The following is an 18,886-nucleotide window of genomic DNA, read 5'->3' as shown; positions in this document are numbered from 1 at the left end:
TTGCTTGGATTGATATTCACACAATTTTCTGTGAATTAAATTTATTATTATTAATTTTTATGATTATAACTAAATTTATTTAGTAAATTAATTAAATTATGGAATTTTTATTTATTAAAATAATTAAATTAAATTATAATTATAATTGAAATTATATTTATAATAATTATATTCTATCGATGTATTATTATTAATATATTTATTAGTGTTCAACATATACTTTGGGTTATTTATTGGTGGAAGCGAAAACTTTGTCATTGTATTATTATAATAGTGTTTGTAATTTTATATTTTATGTCAATTATTGTCCGAGTATCCTATTGATATTATAATTTTCTGGTGACATAATATTTATACAATGTTGTTATATTTCTTATTTATTATTATTATTGATATTCTCATTTAAGATTAAATAAACGAAAAATTATTCTTAAATACATGTAAAATCATCTTGATGAAAATTCTGTAATTTATTTTAATTTTTTTTTAGTAAAATGGATTTCAATTCTCTGAGTATTATGTAAGTGATAGACATGTTCTATCAGTGTGACGTTGTTTTGACATGATTATTTTTTATATAAAAAATGAAATAATTGCTTAAATCACTATTATATATAAATAATACATTTTATGACAAAGTTTCCACTTCACCCAACAAAAAATCGAGGTATAATGCCAAGACGCACCATGTTTTATTTGAATTTAAAAATATCACATATTTCCTTGGTTTTTAATATAACAGAGGGGAAAGACAATTCATGACATGCTCCAAATCCCACTTAATGCAGTTTATGTTTGAGTTAAAAGGTAGTGCACTCACAGTGTAAAATAATTTTACACTGTCATCCAATAAAAAATTATAAATATGTCATGTCATTAAATTTTTTTTAAATAAAAAAATGGTTTAATTGGATACATGGGTGGTGATTGATTGACAGTGTAAAAATATTTTACACTGTCAGTGCATCACCCATTTTCTCTTTATGTTTTTATTTCTTTATAAGTGGAACATTTCTTTTTATTTTATTTTTTTTATTTGTAAATTAAATGATCTATCCCTTTGGTTTTCTGTAACAATCGAGGAATAAAAAAAGACTTAAATGCAGTTTTGGCCCCCAAGTTTCTCAATTGCTTGATTTTGGTCCCAAGTTTTGTAATTGCTTGATTTTGACCCCCCAAGTTCCAATTGCTCGATTTTGGCCCCTCAAGTTTGTCCCATTTTGCATTTGATAGTCCTCTAATGACATATAGACTAAATTTTTCTTTTTTTTTGTTGCTTTTTCTCTTTTTTTAAATATTCTTCTCTATAATTTTATTTTTCTTCTCTTTTTAATAGTTAAACTTTGAATGTAATATTTGAAAATTTTTAAATATTTCATTCAACTTATACGTAATGGCAAATTATTTTAACAAAATAAAATAGACCACTACCGAATTAAAATAATAAGCTATTTGGCCAATAACTCCCTTATAGTTAGGCATAAACTCCCAAAGTTTAACAATCCTATTAATCATATAGAATTTCAATTTTTTATAAAGGATATTGCATGTTTATCCGTATATTCTAAGTTGAACGAAATATTTAAGATTTTTAAATAACAAAATTCAAGTTTAACTATTAAAAAGAAAAGAAAAAAAAATTGTAGAGAAGAAAATTTAAAAAAGAAAAGAGAAAAAGCAACCAAAAAAAGAAAATTTTAGTCAGCATGTCATTAGGGGGCTATCGAATGTAAAAGGGGACAAATTTGAGGGGCCAAAATTAAACAATTGAAATTTGGGGGGCCAAAATCGAGTAGTTATAAAACTTAGGGACCAAAATCAAGCAATTAAAACATGAGGGACCGAAATCAAGCAATTGAGAAATTTGGGGGTCAAAATTGCATTTAAGCCTTGCAAAAATTAGATTTTACTATAAAATCACTCGATAAACAGATTTTACCCTAATCCTAACTTATATGTAGCAACCCCAAACTCATATACATTATTCTTTTGGATGGATTGCGAGACAAAAAAAATCTTCAATGATGTGTGTTCTTCTATCTTGAACAAAATATTTTCTCTGTCCTTACAATCTATCTCACATAATGGTGTTGACGTTGTTGTTGTATTTTTGGAATAACCTTCCTATGTTGTCAATCAATGAAAACAACAATGATTTTCTTGGTTGACAACATTGAGAAATTTATTGCTAAACATGGTATAATTCAATCACCATTTTTTCTTGAAGCTTATTACCTAGTTTTTTTCTAAAACTGAGGGGTTTCCTCATTTTATTTTATTTTTCTATTTAAAAAAATATATTTTCCCTATTTTTTTTCTTCACGAAACCAAGGAGCTTTGTTACACAGCTACAACAATGAATCTCTACCCTACATTCATAAAGAAACAACGCTTAAGATATTGTAAAGACATCAATCTATAACAAACTATCTACATTTGCCACTATATATCTTGTTCTCTTTCTTGTGAAAGCATTTTCCATGAAAATATTTTCTCAAGATAATGAAATCTTTGAACTTAAAGAAGATTGGAGAAGTTCTCAATGATGGATTGCAAGTGCAGAAAAAAATATTTGCTTCAAGTTAAACAAAGAAGGGAGATCAACTTTGAATAACTTATTAGAAGTTGAATGCATTCAAGGTATGCAACAAAATCTAGATTATAACAAAGATTTGTTATTCTCCAAGAATAACAACGACGATGATGAATCTAAATTTGTTGTAATCAATTTATTTTGATATTCTGTGTAAACAATTTAATCAAGATTACTAAATATTAAAGTTGAACTTATTCGGAGATATTTTTTCTTTATAACTTTTTTGTGAGTAGCTATATAAGTTTGAACTTCATCAAGATTACTAAATATGTAGAAATGTGCTTCAAGAACTACATCTCGAGCTATTGACTAAACATTTAAACCTTGAATACCTCTACCTCTATATTTGTCAGCCAACGAGACTTTAGAATTCCTACAGACTCTGTTTCTGACAAATAGTTTGAACGAAATTCAACAGCTTCTTCTGTGACGTGCCTTTCAATAATTGAAGTTTTAGGTCGGTGAAGATTCCTTTTAAATAGAGTGTGACATGTCAGAGGCAAATAAATTCCTTTTTCTCTAACTTCTGGAGCCAATTGTTGTCGTATATCCATCTCCATCATATCTAAACGATAATTCTTATTATCTTTAGCCTTTCCTGGAATGTTTAGAAGTGTTGCTATCAAACTATCACAAACATTTTTCTCCAAATACATCACATCAAGATAATATCTTACATCAAGGCTAGACCAATATGGAAGATCAAAAAACATCGACCTCTTTTTCCAAATATTTCTCTCAACGAGACCTTTTTATTGTTTCCAAAAAAAACAATAAGGTTTTTTTGTTGATAAACTTCATCTCTAGTTAAAGGTTTATGTGCGATTTCAAAGGACGCTTCTTGCTAACATTGTCATTGTCATCACCATTGTTATTCTTTAAGTTGTAGCACGACTCACCATATTCCGGACATTAATTCAAATTTTCATACTCTTTCTTTTATAATATGTTATCATAAGAGCATGCATGTATTTTAATATACTCCATTCCATTGGACACAATATCTTCTTGGTCTCATAACAACGATCCGACAAATAGTTATCTTTTGGTAGCATTTTATCTTGTGAAACTTTTATCTGACCAACCACTTTTTTTTATCAGATTAAACAATTTTAACAACGCAGACAATTGTGTAAAAGTTGTGCACCCCTTAAAGGCTCATCCTTGTCACTACATAAAGTATCATAAATATTAGCTTTCATAAAAGACGGTTCTCCAATATCATATTTCATATCTTCTAGTCGATCATCTATATCTTCATCAACTTCATGCATTTTGTGACGTCGCATTTCAATTTTTATTCACTTCTCCATGCCACATCCATGTTGTATAATTTTGACATATTACATCATAACAGAGGTGATGTAATATTTCTTACTTTGAACATTTTTTTGATATTCCTACAATTAACAAAAAGACAATAAAGGAGACCATTATTGCTGGGAAGATTTTGTTGAGAGATTTTAAGAAATTTAAGAACTCATTTCTCATACACTAGACCTAATCTACCAGCTTTCATCCTACTACGATCTATAACTAATTCTGAAATTTATATCAAAAGACTAATGTGAATGACACACTAATGCTACACATACAACATACTAATATAGTTATATGCATACTAATATATCCACCAAAACAATATAACATCAAAACCTAAAGCATATTCATAATCAACCTCTACAATTCATGACATTAATCAACAACCCAACAATTTCATTTAGAAAATTAAAACTTAAAGCATATTCATCTCCACGTTTCTTTCTTCATTTGCAATAGAGTTATAGCAACAAAACAATTTATTTTGTGATAGTAATAAAATTTTAATTCTATATTTATTTGATTAAACAAAAAAAATTTAATTCTATATTTTTACTTTATTAAACAAAAAAAGTTCTTTGATTGTTACAAAATATTTGTTTCTCTTTATTTTTCATTCTATATTTCGTGATAGTAATAAATTTTAATTGTCTATTTATTTTATCTTCTTTTAAATTTCTCTTCTTTTTTTTTTTTTTATCGTTCCATCATCAACCAAAAATGTAAAAAAATATACATATATTAAATTGTTTTGATTTTATACTTGTCATAACGTCAGTTATATTTTTCTCGAGAAATAGATTGGGTTTTGCAATATTTATTTGAGACAAATAAATTTTCACTTTTAAAATAATTAGCTACCCTATGATATTTATAGAAGGTAAAAAGATCTGAGGTGTGTATGCAGCAAAAAAGACATTGTGGCCTGACATCAGATAACAGAGTAAATGGGCTTTATTATAAAATAATTATAAACTAGGACTAGCCATCGAAGAATCTTCCTGCCACCCTCAAATTTTACTTGGCACCCCCACACCCCCTATGTTTTTTTCTATAATACATCTTGTGATTTTCAACATTTTTAAAAAATTTGTGTTTTTAAATTTTTGAAAATTTCTGAGTTCTATCGAATATTTAAAAAATTTCATGCAATTTTACCTGATTTTTGGAGGATCTATGAATTTTTATTAGATTTTTAAAAAATTACCGGATTTGAACTATTAGAATATTAAAAATTCAATGAATTTTATCAAATACACTATCAGATATTTGAAAAAAAAAATAGTTTTTTTCAGATTTTTCAAAAAATCTACAATTTTTATCGGATTTTTCAAAAAATTATGAATTTTTATTGACTTTTTCAAAAAATCTATGAGTTTTTACCGATTTTTTCTAAATACACTATCAGATTTTTCAAAATACACTATCGAATTTTTAAAAAAACTACGAGTTTTTACCAGGTTTTTGAAAATAAACTATTTGATTTTTTTAAACACTATGAGTTTTTACAGTATTTTTCAAATACATTGCTGAATTTAAAAAAAAAAAAAAAAGTATTTACTAGATTTTTTTAAAAATCCAGTAAGGTTAATTTTAATTTTTTTTCCTATTAACATAAATTATCGTATTTTTCAAAAAAACCGAAAAAATTACAAAACGTATCAGATTGTGTAAATTGCACTACGGAATTTTTTGCTTCTCTTTTTAATTAAATTTTGACAAAAATATTTTCGTCACTATAAAAATATAGAGGAATGTCATGAGAGGTGGCAGGAAAATTCCTCCTAACCATCTGTTCAATTTTATATTAGTTTGTTCGAGAAATCATATTTTGTTAACACTAAAAGCAATTATAACTTAGAGGAATTCAAATCAATATTTTGGTTTTTTTTTTTTTGGAATCAGCCTAACATTCGTGTAGCAATGTGAGGTTTAAGCATTTTTTTGTACCGTCCTCTATAAACAATCTTCTCAAGAATATCATCAATGATGTGGTTCATGTTGCTAGCATGGCCAAAAGAAATACGGTTTCTATGATGCCATACCCCGTATACTGTTTCAGTCAAGGCCAATTTAACCAGCTTGGCTTTCCAACCCTCCCCCTTACAAATGCTAAGAGCCCAAGGTAGTTCTTCCTCCCATTTTCCAGGGGTATGCTGAATCTGAATCCATCCAAGGATAGCACTCCAGATTTTTTTCAACTCTAAACAATCAAAGAATAGATGGCTAGCAGTCTCTGCGTTAGTACAGAAGCTGCATGTATCACTCTGCATAAAACCAAACCGTAAAAGCCTTCTTCTGGTGGCAAGTCTCTCATGACACAAAAGCCAAAGAATTATCACTGCACAGGGTCTTGCAGGGTTGTGATAACATAAGTCACTCCAGGGTAAAATCGAGCCAGCATTGAGTCTTTGGTAAAAAGCCCCACACATGAATCTGCCTTTGGCTGCCAGTTCGTTCCATAGGTCAGTATTAAAACCCACATATTTTCTAACATTCAGAATGGCACGCATAATCCACGAGCTGTTGGTCTTGGGTTGCATATCAAATATTTTGGTATTTTTAATAACTTTTTTTATAAATATGTGATGGTTTCTGCTTATTAAAAATATATTTTTTAAAATTACTACAGACAACTATAAGAAAACTTGGCATAGTAATTAGTCCATATAATTTGGATATTATTAGCAAATTACACAGTGTATAGATGCTTCCAATTAGGGATGGTGATAAATAGAGTTTGAACAAGATACTATAGTATCCGTCCTCATATCTGTGGTTTAAAAAAAAATCTATAGTCGAATTAATATCCACGTGGGAACTAATATTTGTACTCATACCCATATTTTATGGGTACATATATATCCATACCCATTTTTATTTACACATATTTCTAATAAAAAATAATTGATCAGTTATAATTTATCATGTCAATTTAAAATTTTAACAATATTAAAAAATAAAAAAAAATTTACTATTGAGTTAAAAAATAAACAAATATTTATATTAAAATGCGTATAAGTTTAATGGTGATGTATCTGATAAAATTGATAAATTAACATGTGTACGTGACAATAAAAATAAAAATATATAAATGCTTATTATACATGTATAAGGACAGGTGGGTACTAAGGTATCCGTATTTGTGCTCATACCCGCTTATTTTAGTGGGTAATTATTTGTGCCCATGGTTGTACCTATTTTGCAGGTTTTTATCATACATGTAGTGAGTAATTTTTGCATGTAAATATTGGTAGTATCAATTAGTGTGTGTGACTATTACTAAATTACTAAATACATTTGTTCAATTCAAGAACTAGAAATGAGAAAGTGAACGACGGTGATGGCGGATTGTGGCTTCTGATGCACTGTGGTGGGGGGACCTGCAAAGTTAACACTCCAACGCTCAAGTCAGTATATGGAGAAGAAGACTAAAATAAAATTGTGTTTGAAACTTGTTACCTCTATTTGACGCCTTACACATACACAAAGAGGGAGATAGAGAGAAAGAGAGGAATATAATGAACTAGCTATTTGCTCGTCGTTCTTTGCGGATAGTCGTTGAACGTGCTTTAGGTTGATATCTCTTTGGATCATAAAGATGATAATCTTTGCTGATTAGGAAGATTCATGTAGGAGTAGGACCTTTATTGAATTGCAGGCCAAGATCGGTATGGTCGACTTAAATCCATTCGGGGTCTATATGGTTGGTCCAGAGTTGTTTCCCCCTAAGCCCTTGTCTCCGTGTAGGCAAGTGAGGGCTTGATACCACAATCCCGGACACCGACCACCCCTTGATCATTTTGATACAGATGAATGAGGATTGTTTCATTCTCTTAAGAATCCATACATTTAATGCACCTTACTTCAAACATATTTTCATAGATATCATCATGACGGTTCTTGGGAACTTAAACTTTTAAGTGTTGCGTGTGAAAGATTTAAACGTGTTTGGTAAAGTCTTTTTGCCTTCTATAACATAGTTTTTCTTATGGGAATAAGTATCATTTCCTTTTTTTCGAGTCTTCTTTTTTCGTGTTTAATTAATAGTTTAATTGTTTCCTCCTTCCCTATTTCATTTCCTACAACTGCAAAGTTAAAGCATTATGAGTAAGAAATCACATAAAATTATTCTCAAGTCTTAAAAGGATATTACAACTTATTGGATGGATCGTGTTTTCTTTCAGTGCTTCTGTTTTTGCCAAACCAGGTGGTCTTGACGGTGTTTCTACAAAAGTTGGCTTGTAATCTTACTAGGGAACTTTCACCCCCTCTGAAGACGAAAGAATTTGCAATGAGTAAGGGTAAGGGTAGGATACTAGAGGTAGGTGATTACTTCTTCTCAATCCGATTATTCATGGTTTTGAACCTCTTCCGAAGCTGTCGTCCTTTGAAGATCGGTTCTTTCTGGTGACCTCCGTCATCTCTGAAGCTCGCGCTATAATTTGTGATGTTAGTAATGGAGTGAAAGGCACATGTGTCGACCTATTTTCCAAATATTAGACTGAGGTCCACTTTCAACCGGGGAATAACCTTTCTGTATATAGCGAGAAAGATCTCTCTGAAGAGGCTTAGTATCAAAAAGACCAGTTAGTGAAGTTTATGAATAATCTGAAATATATAGGGGGGCTATCATGGGAACTGAGGTTGATAAGAAACGCTTAAAGTGTCTTATTGACTTCCAGTTGCTGATGAAAGTCCGCTCTAGGGGGAGAGAAAAACCATTTTTTATAAACTTCGAACTTTTGAGTTTTATGGTATTTTTAACCTGCATGCCTCTGATGTATATATTTTACTCGTTAATATGCAGAGTTCATGGATAACGAAGAACAATTCTTGCTCCAAAGGCAAGAAGTATGGTCGGTCAAAAATAATGTCATTGCAGAGAACTTGCTGACTTTTTCATCTGCTTACTCTACTTGTGGCTAAAATCCAAAGGAAAAAGAATGCTCATTTTGACTTATTATCAGATGTTTGCTTCTTGTTGGTTAAATCTTTCTATTCCTTAGCTTTTACTTTATGCTTTAGGATAGTCCATTCATCTCTTGCCCATCTTCTTCAATCTTCTACCCTTTTTAAGCCTTCTTGTTCTTAACCTTTAAACCTTTCATAATAAACCTTAACTTTGTCAAATGATCCTCAAACCTTTTTCTAAATAAATGCTACAAAACACTTAAGCATATCAAAATCTTTTCAAAAAATCATAAAAAACATAAAACCTCGTTCAAATCTTTTGTCACTTGACTTTTCATTTTAAAACTTTTACTCAAAGATTATTAGTATTGTTTTAGAAGTACTTGCAAACCTAATTCTACAAACATGGCAAAATGCTGACATTTTCCACTAATATGTTAAGATATGTTATGTTGACCTAGTCCAAGCTGTAAACTCTCCATATTCAAGATGATGCAAATGCTCATTTTCCCATAATTGTAGAGAGTACATTGTGTTTTCCACTCAGATAAGACACCGTATCTTTTCATTTAAAATCAATCAACAAATTTCTGCTGTTTGTTTTTTAGCGGAACTACAAATACTCTAACTTCGCTATTGCACAGAAGATGTATGTAGGCACAAGATGCGACGTTTTGTCGAGCATAATAAAAACAATAAAAAATATCCTCTTCTCATCACATCAATCTTTTTGCACATTTAACTCTTTTATTTTTAAACACAAATATTTAAAAGATTCTCACAGAGTACCTTCTTCTTGTATAACCAACCCTCGTACCTCTTTCTCTTTGTTTTATTAGTTTTGTTTTAAAACTTTTGTGGATTTTATTCGTTCTTTTCTCATTCCTTTAGAAACAATAAAGATCGATGGTGAGTCTTTACGAATTAAATTAATCAATAACTTAATCTCAATTTTTCCCGGTGACACACTCAAGCGTAAAAACTCTCATTTCATTGAAGAATTATTGATGTACATTATACTAGCGTTACAATAGAAATAAAAACAATAACTACACTCATATTTGCACTTAAAAATATGGCTAATAATAAAATAAGTAAAAATTCACAAATAGTAGAACTTTATTAACAAAATAAAAACAAAAACTAAAATAACCTAGTCTAATTGCCTTGTCATCAACAATCCCTAACAAATAGTAGCAAGCAATCCATGTGAACATATAGCAAGCGAGACAATAGGATGTACTAGTATCATTATCATGTAACAAAAGTCAGTTCTAAAAAACTGTTTTGTGATATTTAGGTTCTGTTTGAAATAGTTTTTGTTTTTAGTTTTTAAAAACTGAAAAGTAAAAATCAAAACACAATTTAGCCATTTCAGTTTTTTGCTTTTAAAAACTGAAAAATTGTGAAGAGTTTTTAAAAACACATTTGTAAAATATTACTCCCTCTGGTCCTATTTATAAGAAAAGATTCCTTTTTTAGATACATTGAATAAATAATGTATCTGGACAACATATTGTCCTGATACATTATTTATTCAATGTATCTGAAAAAAGAATCTTTTTTTATAAATAGGACCGGAGGTAGTATATTCAAACAAGTTTTTAGTTTTTAAATTTTCAAAAACTAAAATAGAGTTTTTAAAAAGCCTTTCAAACATGCCCTTAGTCAAGTTGATAATGATGCAACATTGCCCCCCACACAACCTTTGCAGGAAGGAACCATACACAATAAAATAGGTTATTATTCTCCATAAATAAAAACCTTATAAAACTGTCACGTGATTTGTCCACGCTCTCCCAACAATTATCATGGTACCCCAAAGAAAATAATCACATTCACACGTCCTCTGCCTTTCACTATTTGCACCCCCACCATTTACACAATGCACACGACCCATAAGAGAATGAGTGACAATATAAAAAGTAGTAGCAAAGAACATGGAAAAGAAAAGAGAAAGTTAGTGCTTGAAGAACTATGCTTTCTTTCTTAACTTTTTCCTTAGTTATTGCTACTACTTGCAACCAACCAACCCACAAAAATCCAATACAGAACAAAATTTTGAATAATTTTTTGTTTGTTTAGAAACAAATCCAATGTCCTTTTCTCAAGATTGTGGATTGCTAATAGTAAATTAACAAAATTTAATTAACAAATCGGATCAATTTATTTTATGACAAATAGTAGGGAGTGTAGTGGTCAAAGCTATAATGTATCTTGCTCCATTCTTTTTCAGTGGGATTCCCATCCTTTTCATGCTTTTCTTTGTAAACAAACAATATTTAATTGAAAGAGAAAGCTCTCATGATTACAGTCAGCAAAGCATAAACCCATTTTGCGCTCAAATTGTTTGCCAAAACCCAATACCAAGGAAATTCCATTATGCTCTTGCTCAGTGGATTCCTGCATAGTTCCTGAATCTCGGCTCTATTCAATTATTAACTCCAAAAAAGAAAAGCTTCTTTAATGTGTAAATTTAGTTTTTTTTTTAATTAGTTATGTATTATAAATAAAAATTTATTGTAAAATTAATTATTATTAAAATTGAGTTAAATGTGAAATAAATTACATTTAAGTACATATCCCATACAAGTTAATTGTACATTAGATTTAAACTAAAAAATATATAAAAATCATTTGGTTATAGATTTTGAGTTAAAAGGTAGTGCACTGACAGTGTAAAATAATTTTACACTGTCATCCAATAAAAAATCATAAATGTGCCATGTCATTAAGTTTTTTTAAATAAAAAAATGATTTAATTGGATACATGAGTGGTGATTGGTTGACAGTGTAAAAATATTTTATTTTTACACTGTCAGTGCATCACCCCTTTTCTCATAGATTTTTCTAAAATAAAAACACTTTGATTATTTTAATAATATATCTCTTTCTGTCCTAAAATATTTTAAAAAATCAAATTTTTCTATTGTTAAATTATGAATAAAAAAGAAAAAAAAATATTTATTTTTAGATAAAATTGAGGTTTAAATACACTTTTGATTCCGATAAGTTTACGAGTTTTGATTTGAAAATCTGCAGGTTTCCTGCAAATTAAGTTTAGGGATTAAAACAAACGCGAAAGTAAAATATAGGAACTCAGATAAAAAAAAACTTATAGAGATGAAAATAAAAAACTCGCTAACAAGACCAGATAATAGTAGGCATCCTCCTCTTCTACCCTAGCCGTCACTTTTCTTCTTTTCCCTTCCTCTCTCTCAAAGAGGGGTGATTTAGGATCAATTTTGATCCAAAATCACCCCTCCAAATCGTTTTTGTTTATCTATTACTATTACTTAAATAAGTGATTTTCACACCTTTTCTTTTTGTCTGTTTTGTGATTTCGTGGGTCATCGTTTGTTTTGATTTCCCATATTTCTGTGGTGTATTTTGATTTCTCGTCTTTGTGCGGGTATTTTGTTTTTCCGTTTTTGTGCGGTGTTCATTTGTTTCAGGTTGAAAGATTAGTTTCGATCTAGTGCAGGTTCAATCAATGACTTTGGTGCCGTCAATGCTACAGATCCGGAAGCATGAATATTTCGGACATCTCAATACAGTCAATACATTAATATTTGTAGGCATATGCAATTTGCCGTTTTATGCTATTAACATGGATGTTGTGGATTTGTTCGCAGATTCATCCTTTTTGTTTTTGGCAATTTTGAATTTGTATTGCAACGATGTACTCTATCGATTTGAATGAATGAATATCATCTATTTTAAAAAAAAAAAAAGACCAGATTTAAACCTATTAAAATGGAAGGAGTATTTAATATTTTAGAAAGACATTTTGAGGAAAAAAGTATTTTTAATTTTTAAATCTATAGATATTATTTTAAAAATTAAGAAATTTAAAAGGTCAAATCAAAATTAGTTGAGAATCCTCACAACATAAATCTTTTTATCTCTTGCAAAAGAGAATTCAAACATTGGGTACCATTTAGTCATGAACATGAACATTTGTATTGAGTATCAGTCTATCTGTGCGAGGAGGTAATGAAGTTCCTCTAGCTGGATTTGGCTCTTCTTTTACTGACCAATCCATGACCTTTGTACTCATGTATTTTCATTTCATCTTGAAATTGTTTTGATCTGTGTGTATGGTTGTCGTATGAGTGCATTTATATTCACTTCTGTTATTATCCTGATTTTTTCTATTCCCAAAGCAACAAATGCTAGCTTCTTGAAATCACTCACTTTAATCACTCTATTGCCTGATATACATAATGCTTAGTACTTTCGAAGAGAATTTACATGGTGGCCAAATAGCTTCCTCATTAGGGTAATGGCAAGGCAACAACCATCAAATAAATTGCCAAGTATATAACAAAATAAATAAATAAAAGTCCTTTTAGAACTTGCACACCGGAAATTCTCGAATTTCTCATACCTTCAAGAAACAAAAAGAGAATTCCCAAGCATAAAATTGCTATCAATTTTCTCTATTCACTAACAAAATTTTCTTTCAATTTACAAAATTTATCAAAATCAAAACGGCATAATATGAGTCGTTTTAGTGTCATACGAAGAAAGACACGACTTAGAATTAACACGAAATATCTTAAGCAAATCCACGGACATTTGACGAACATGTGGCGTGCAATTACTCTGCATCAGAAGTAAAATCTTCGTCAATCCATTAGCTATCGTAACCGCTTCTTGCGCTTTCTGATCACGAAACAAATAACATACACTCCATAGTATCGTAACCGCGTGCTCCGTCGCTACGGCGGACACTTTCAAGACTTTGTTTGCTATCCCCGCCACGCAGGACGGTGTTTCGCATATCTCCAACCTCCCTTCTTTCATCGACGACACCGTTTCAAGTAGTTTCAGCACCTTCTCCGTCACCGAAACACTCAAATTCGAAGATGATGTTAGAATGTTCGAGAATACTTTCACTGCTCCGAGATGAATCAATTTCGATTTGTTCCTCTTCGGCGTTGATATTGCCACCAGACACGAGAGTGAGTTCTCGATTAGGTTTACATCATTCTCCGGCGTGATTAGATTGAGTAGTTGAGATAATAAACCTTCCTTCTCCGCTATTAGAAGCTTCGATTCCATGTCATCGGCTATCGATTTCAAAACCCTAATCGATGCAATCTTCGATTCAGAGCTTCCCTGTTTCAAAACAAGAAGCAAAGAATCTACACTCTCACCTTCCCTCTCCTTCTGGTTCTTCAGAATCGACTCGCGATTCTCAATTTTACTCAGAACCAAATCCAACGCAATAACAACCTGCTCAAGCAATTCCACACTCCGTTCCACTCCACCGTCAACATTTTCCAGAAAACCTACCAACAACGCCACGAAGCCTTCAGTTTTCGCCAGAAAAACACTATTCTCATCAGAATCTTTAGCGAACCCAACGATTTTCTCAAGCGACTCGAACCTGTTCTCACTGCCAGACTCCAAATCGGTCAAAGCGACAAGTAACTGATCACGTTTATCAAACGAGCCACCGGATAGAGGCGAATCAGGCGAGTCGACTCGGTCGCGAACTGAATCGGACCAGATCTGGATTAGCCTCTGTAAGGTGCGATTAGGTATGAAATCCTTCGTTTGAAGAATCTGCATAGTGGCCGGACAAGTGTTATTCCCGTTATCCAGCCAGCGTTGGATACTTGAACGGTCGTACGTAACTCCGGTACAGAGACTCACCGGAGATTTCATCACGTCAAGCGATATCGGACACCGGAATAAACTCGGCACCGTGATGTACAAATCGTCTCTAACCATCGTAACCGCCGTAACTGTAACTGAGAAAGAAATTTCAAAATAAAAAAAATAAAAAATCTGTTTGTAAATTATAACGAAGAAATTGAGAAATTGAGAAACAGAGAAAGAGAGAGAAGCAAGAGAGTGAGAAGACAAGAGAGGGTTTAAAGCGGAAAGAGAGAAAGAGGGTCAAAGGTACGGTGACGTCGGATTCTTACTTTAGAGTATTTATTTTCGCACTGAATATATTTTTATTTGGAGTGAACCGAATAATATTCGTTTGCTTGCGTTTTGGTCTTTGGTCAAAGAAAGAGTGGTTTGTTATTGTACTACTTTATTTGGTGGTATGGGGCCGTAGTCTGGTGCGTTGCTGGGGAATTAGAGGAAGGAATGATGGTCGTTGGATCCCACTGGTTGATGGTGGTGGGGGGAGTGAAGGGATAGGATTGCTTGAAAAGTGTATGGTGGTGGAGAGGTGGGACCACGGTGACAGAGGAAGAAGGTTTTTTATAATTGAATTTAGTTGTGGTGGTGCTGGTGTGGGGTCTGTTTGGGATTCGAACGGTCGGGATGATTACATCATGGGTAAGTTGGGGGGAGTCCAACCGTGGACAGAGACAAGCAGCTGCGACTTTGCAACCTTCGTAGTGCAAGTGGGTGTTGAGATCCGGATTCCCTCGATTTAGAATAGCATATACAATTATACTCCATTGATTTGTGGTATTTACCATACAACATTGTCAAGGATGACAATTAGACATATATCCAATATGAACACGTAGAAAATATATGCATATATGCAACAGATAAGAAAAACACTGTAAATTAAGTATGAGTACGAACACCAATAATTTTCCAATAAAATAAATAAGTATGAGTGTTGTTATTGAAGAGATTTGTTTCTCCGTAGTAAAGATGTCGTCTATTCATGTAGTGTTTAGTTTGACGACAAGTTAAAATCTTAATGTGGAACATCTGAATGTGAAGATGGTATTTTTTTATGGAGATTTAGAAGAAGAAATTTATATGGAGCGATTTAAAGTCAAAGACCAAGAAGATTTAGACTCTATTTGGTAAAATTAGTTGGTAGCTGATAGCTTTAGCTTATAGTGGGTAGTTGGTAGCTGGTAACTTATAGCGGATGATTGGTAACTAATAAACTAATATGAGTATTCGATAAATTAGCTGTTAAATTAGTTGATAGATATAAATGACATAAAAGATCATTTTAATTAATAAGAATAATAATAGAGAATTTCTTTGCCAACCTCCCAACTCTCTAGCCCACCCCTGGTGGAAAACCCAAACTACCCCTGACTTCGGAAGTTCATTTCCGAAATGCAAGAAAAAGGTGTTTTCGGAGATGCATCTCCGAAAACGCCTTTTTTTTTGAAAAAATTGTCTTGTTTCGGAAGTTCATTTCCGAAAACAGTATTTCGGAAATGAACTTCTGAAATAATGCGCGTTTTGCAGATTAAGCAAAACAGCCCACCTCCCCCTAATCATTTACCCTAATCATCATCAAACACTTTCAAAGGAGAAATCTCTGCAAAAAATCTGCAAAAGCAAGTGTGAAGTAGCCAAACTCTTGTTCCAAACTCAACCAAACTCATCATCAAACACTAATTGGTAAGTTTATCATTGTTTTTTCAAGTTTTAGATCTATTTGATTAAACTATATTAGGGTGTTTAGAAACTGAAAAAAATCACATTAAGATAGGTTAGTACTGATATTAGGATGTTTAGTAGGCATAAAAATGGTTTTGGTTTAGGTTTTTGGGGTCTGCCATTGGAGGTTGGATTGAAGCTCTGCGCAGGGGTGTTTCGGAAGTTCATTTCCGAAAACACCTCCATCCCAGTTTTCGGAAATGAACTTCCGAACTGTATCAGAAGTGCATTTTTTTTGTTTTTTATTTTGTCTCGCATATTAATCGATTTCGATTGTTTACAGGAACATGTCAGGCAACCAACCAGCACGCATCAGACAGGGTAGGGAGACCCAGACTGCGTCGGCTAGACGCGAGCGGGCGGCGGCGCAGCTGGCGTCGACACAGGGACAGGGGCGGGGCCGGGGACGCCGTGTGCGAGTACCCGAGGACGTGGGAGAGGGTACATCTGGTTAAGGATCTAGGAGTCGGCTGGCTCGGGCATCTTCTTCCCGCCAGCGAGAGGAGGAGGAGGAGGAGGTGGTGGCGGCAGTGACTTACCACGAGCCGGAGGGGGTACCGGATGTTGACCCTCTAGCCGGGGAGGAAGATGAGCAGGAGGACGGCTATCCGGGAGGGCCCTTTGACACTTCCGTGCTGATTCACTACCACGATCACGTTGCTCGGCGGATCTGGGAGGGAGAGGTATTTTTTTTAATTTAACCGTTTATTTGTCACCATTTTTTATAATTTAACCGTTTATTTGTCGCTTATTTAATATATGTCGCTTATTTAATATATGTCGCTTATTATTTTTTTTTGTAACAGGAGAGAGAGCCGCTGAAAATGGTGAACCACGCCCGCAAGATTTTCAGTCTGTTTAAACCAGCAGCTGAGTGGTTTAACGACCATGTGCGAGGTTCAGGGCTCAGCGGGCTCTGCATGAGGGGGTACACCACCATCAGCACCGGCATGCAGGGGGCATTTGTGGAGCGCTGGCACAAGGAGACGTCCTCTTTCCACTTGCCGGTTGGGGAGATGACGATCACTTTGCACGACGTGCAGTGTCTTCTCCACCTGCCGATTAGGGGGCCGCTGTTGACCTACTCCAAGATCCAGAGGGTGGAGGCCATTGAGTGGATGATGCTCTACTTGGGCATGGAGCACGAGGTTGCTCACTATGAGTGCGCTACGACTTCTGGGCCTCATGTCCGGTTCACCACACTGAGCACTTATTTTGACCACCATCTGGACGCGGCTGCCGATGCTGAGGGTGAGGGTAACCAGCTGTTCACAGAGTATCACCGCGGCTGCGCTCTCCGGTGCTGGTACATGCATGTGGTAGGCACTGCATGCTTTGTGGACAAGAGTGCCAGGTACGTCGACGTGACCTACCTCCGCTACTTCATGGACCTGGATACCGTTCACCAGTGGAACTGGGGGGCAGCTACTCTGGCATACCTCTACCAGAAGCTGAATGAGGCCTCCAACTGGAGGACGAGGCAGTTGGTCGGATCCTGCACACTACTTACGGTACGTTTTATTTTAACACATTATCGTATTTATTTATTTATTTATGTTTCGTATTTATTTTTGATACATTATCGTGTTTGTGTTTCAGAGCTGGATCATTTCCTACTTCTCCCGCATCCACGGCTTCCACATCGATCCTGCGTACGTTGACGCCATGCCCAGGGCTTCCAGATACGCTCTCCAGAGGGGGAACGATGCGGTGGGACCATACCATTTGTACCTGGACCGCACGATGCACGACGACGTCACCTGGAGGCCGTTCGTCGACTACGCTCAGATTGTCCCCTTTGATGGCATTGCTCTATATTCAGGCTGGTTGGCATGCGGGACCGACATCATGGTCCGGTATCTCCCTGAGCGGTGCATGCGTCAGTTCGGATTCGTGCAGCGGATACCCAGGTCACCCTTTGAGGCAGCTCCCGACACAGTGACCCGAGTGCAGCTCACTGCCATATGGGAGGACTGGCAGCATCATGTGGTACCGCAGGAGTACCGTCTCACTCGGGTCACACAGGACTGGCACAGTGAGGAGGGGTACGTCACATGGTTCTACCGGGTGTCCCATCCTTTACTGAGACCCAACGTTCCCGGCGCTCCTAGGCCAGCACATGAGGAGATCCTGGAGAACCAGCAGGCTGAGGATGACCACGCCATTGATCTCCTGCCGATCTGCCAGCGGATAGAGATGCTTGGGCGGGACGCCTTGGATCGGGGTGTCGTTCTTCAGGGCGGTCCAGATGCAGTCGTCGTGATGGAGGCGATCGTCACTGATGCAGACCGTGCGGCGGGGTACAGGCGGCAGAGGAGGGCTCAGGGTGAGAGGGTTAGGCACACCCAGTAGTGGTCGGGTGGTCGGGTTTATTTATTTTTTGTTTTCGGATTGTATATTGCGCACACTATTACTATTTGGTTCGGCTTGTATATATTATTTGGATTTTATTTATCGTATTGGTATTTTCTGTTTATATGTCGCTTATTTTATTTGGCGTTTGCGTTTAACTAAAATGCGAGACTGTTTAAGAAAAAACATAAAAAAAAAACACAGTTTCTGCATAATTCGGAAATGAACTTCCGAATTCACCCATGAGGTGTTTTCGGAAGTTCCTCTCCGAAGACACCGCCCATGAGGTGTTTTCGGAGATGCACTTCCGAATTA

The 18,886-nt window shown here is 34.3% G+C and overlaps 2 protein-coding genes across 2 annotated transcripts; both read right to left on the bottom strand.

The window, feature by feature from the left end:
* Positions 1–5,817: 5,817 nt before the first annotated feature.
* On the bottom strand, positions 5,818–6,429 carry LOC131605632 (uncharacterized). The gene has a single exon (XM_058877967.1). The coding sequence runs from the start codon at positions 6,427–6,429 to the stop codon at positions 5,818–5,820; it is 612 nt and encodes a 203-aa protein (XP_058733950.1).
* Positions 6,430–13,256: 6,827 nt separating this feature from the next.
* On the bottom strand, positions 13,257–14,806 carry LOC131607604 (U-box domain-containing protein 27-like). The gene has a single exon (XM_058879583.1). It carries the CDS (start codon positions 14,570–14,572, stop codon positions 13,319–13,321), a length of 1,254 nt encoding a protein of 417 aa, XP_058735566.1. The 5' UTR covers positions 14,573–14,806; the 3' UTR covers positions 13,257–13,318.
* Between the last annotated feature and the right edge of the window lie 4,080 nt (positions 14,807–18,886).

The sequence above is a fragment of the Vicia villosa genome, linkage group LG5, assembly GCF_029867415.1.
Source record: "Vicia villosa cultivar HV-30 ecotype Madison, WI linkage group LG5, Vvil1.0, whole genome shotgun sequence".
Classification (NCBI taxonomy): Eukaryota; Viridiplantae; Streptophyta; class Magnoliopsida; order Fabales; family Fabaceae; genus Vicia; species Vicia villosa.
This window is presented reverse-complemented; position numbering and strand designations above follow the sequence as displayed.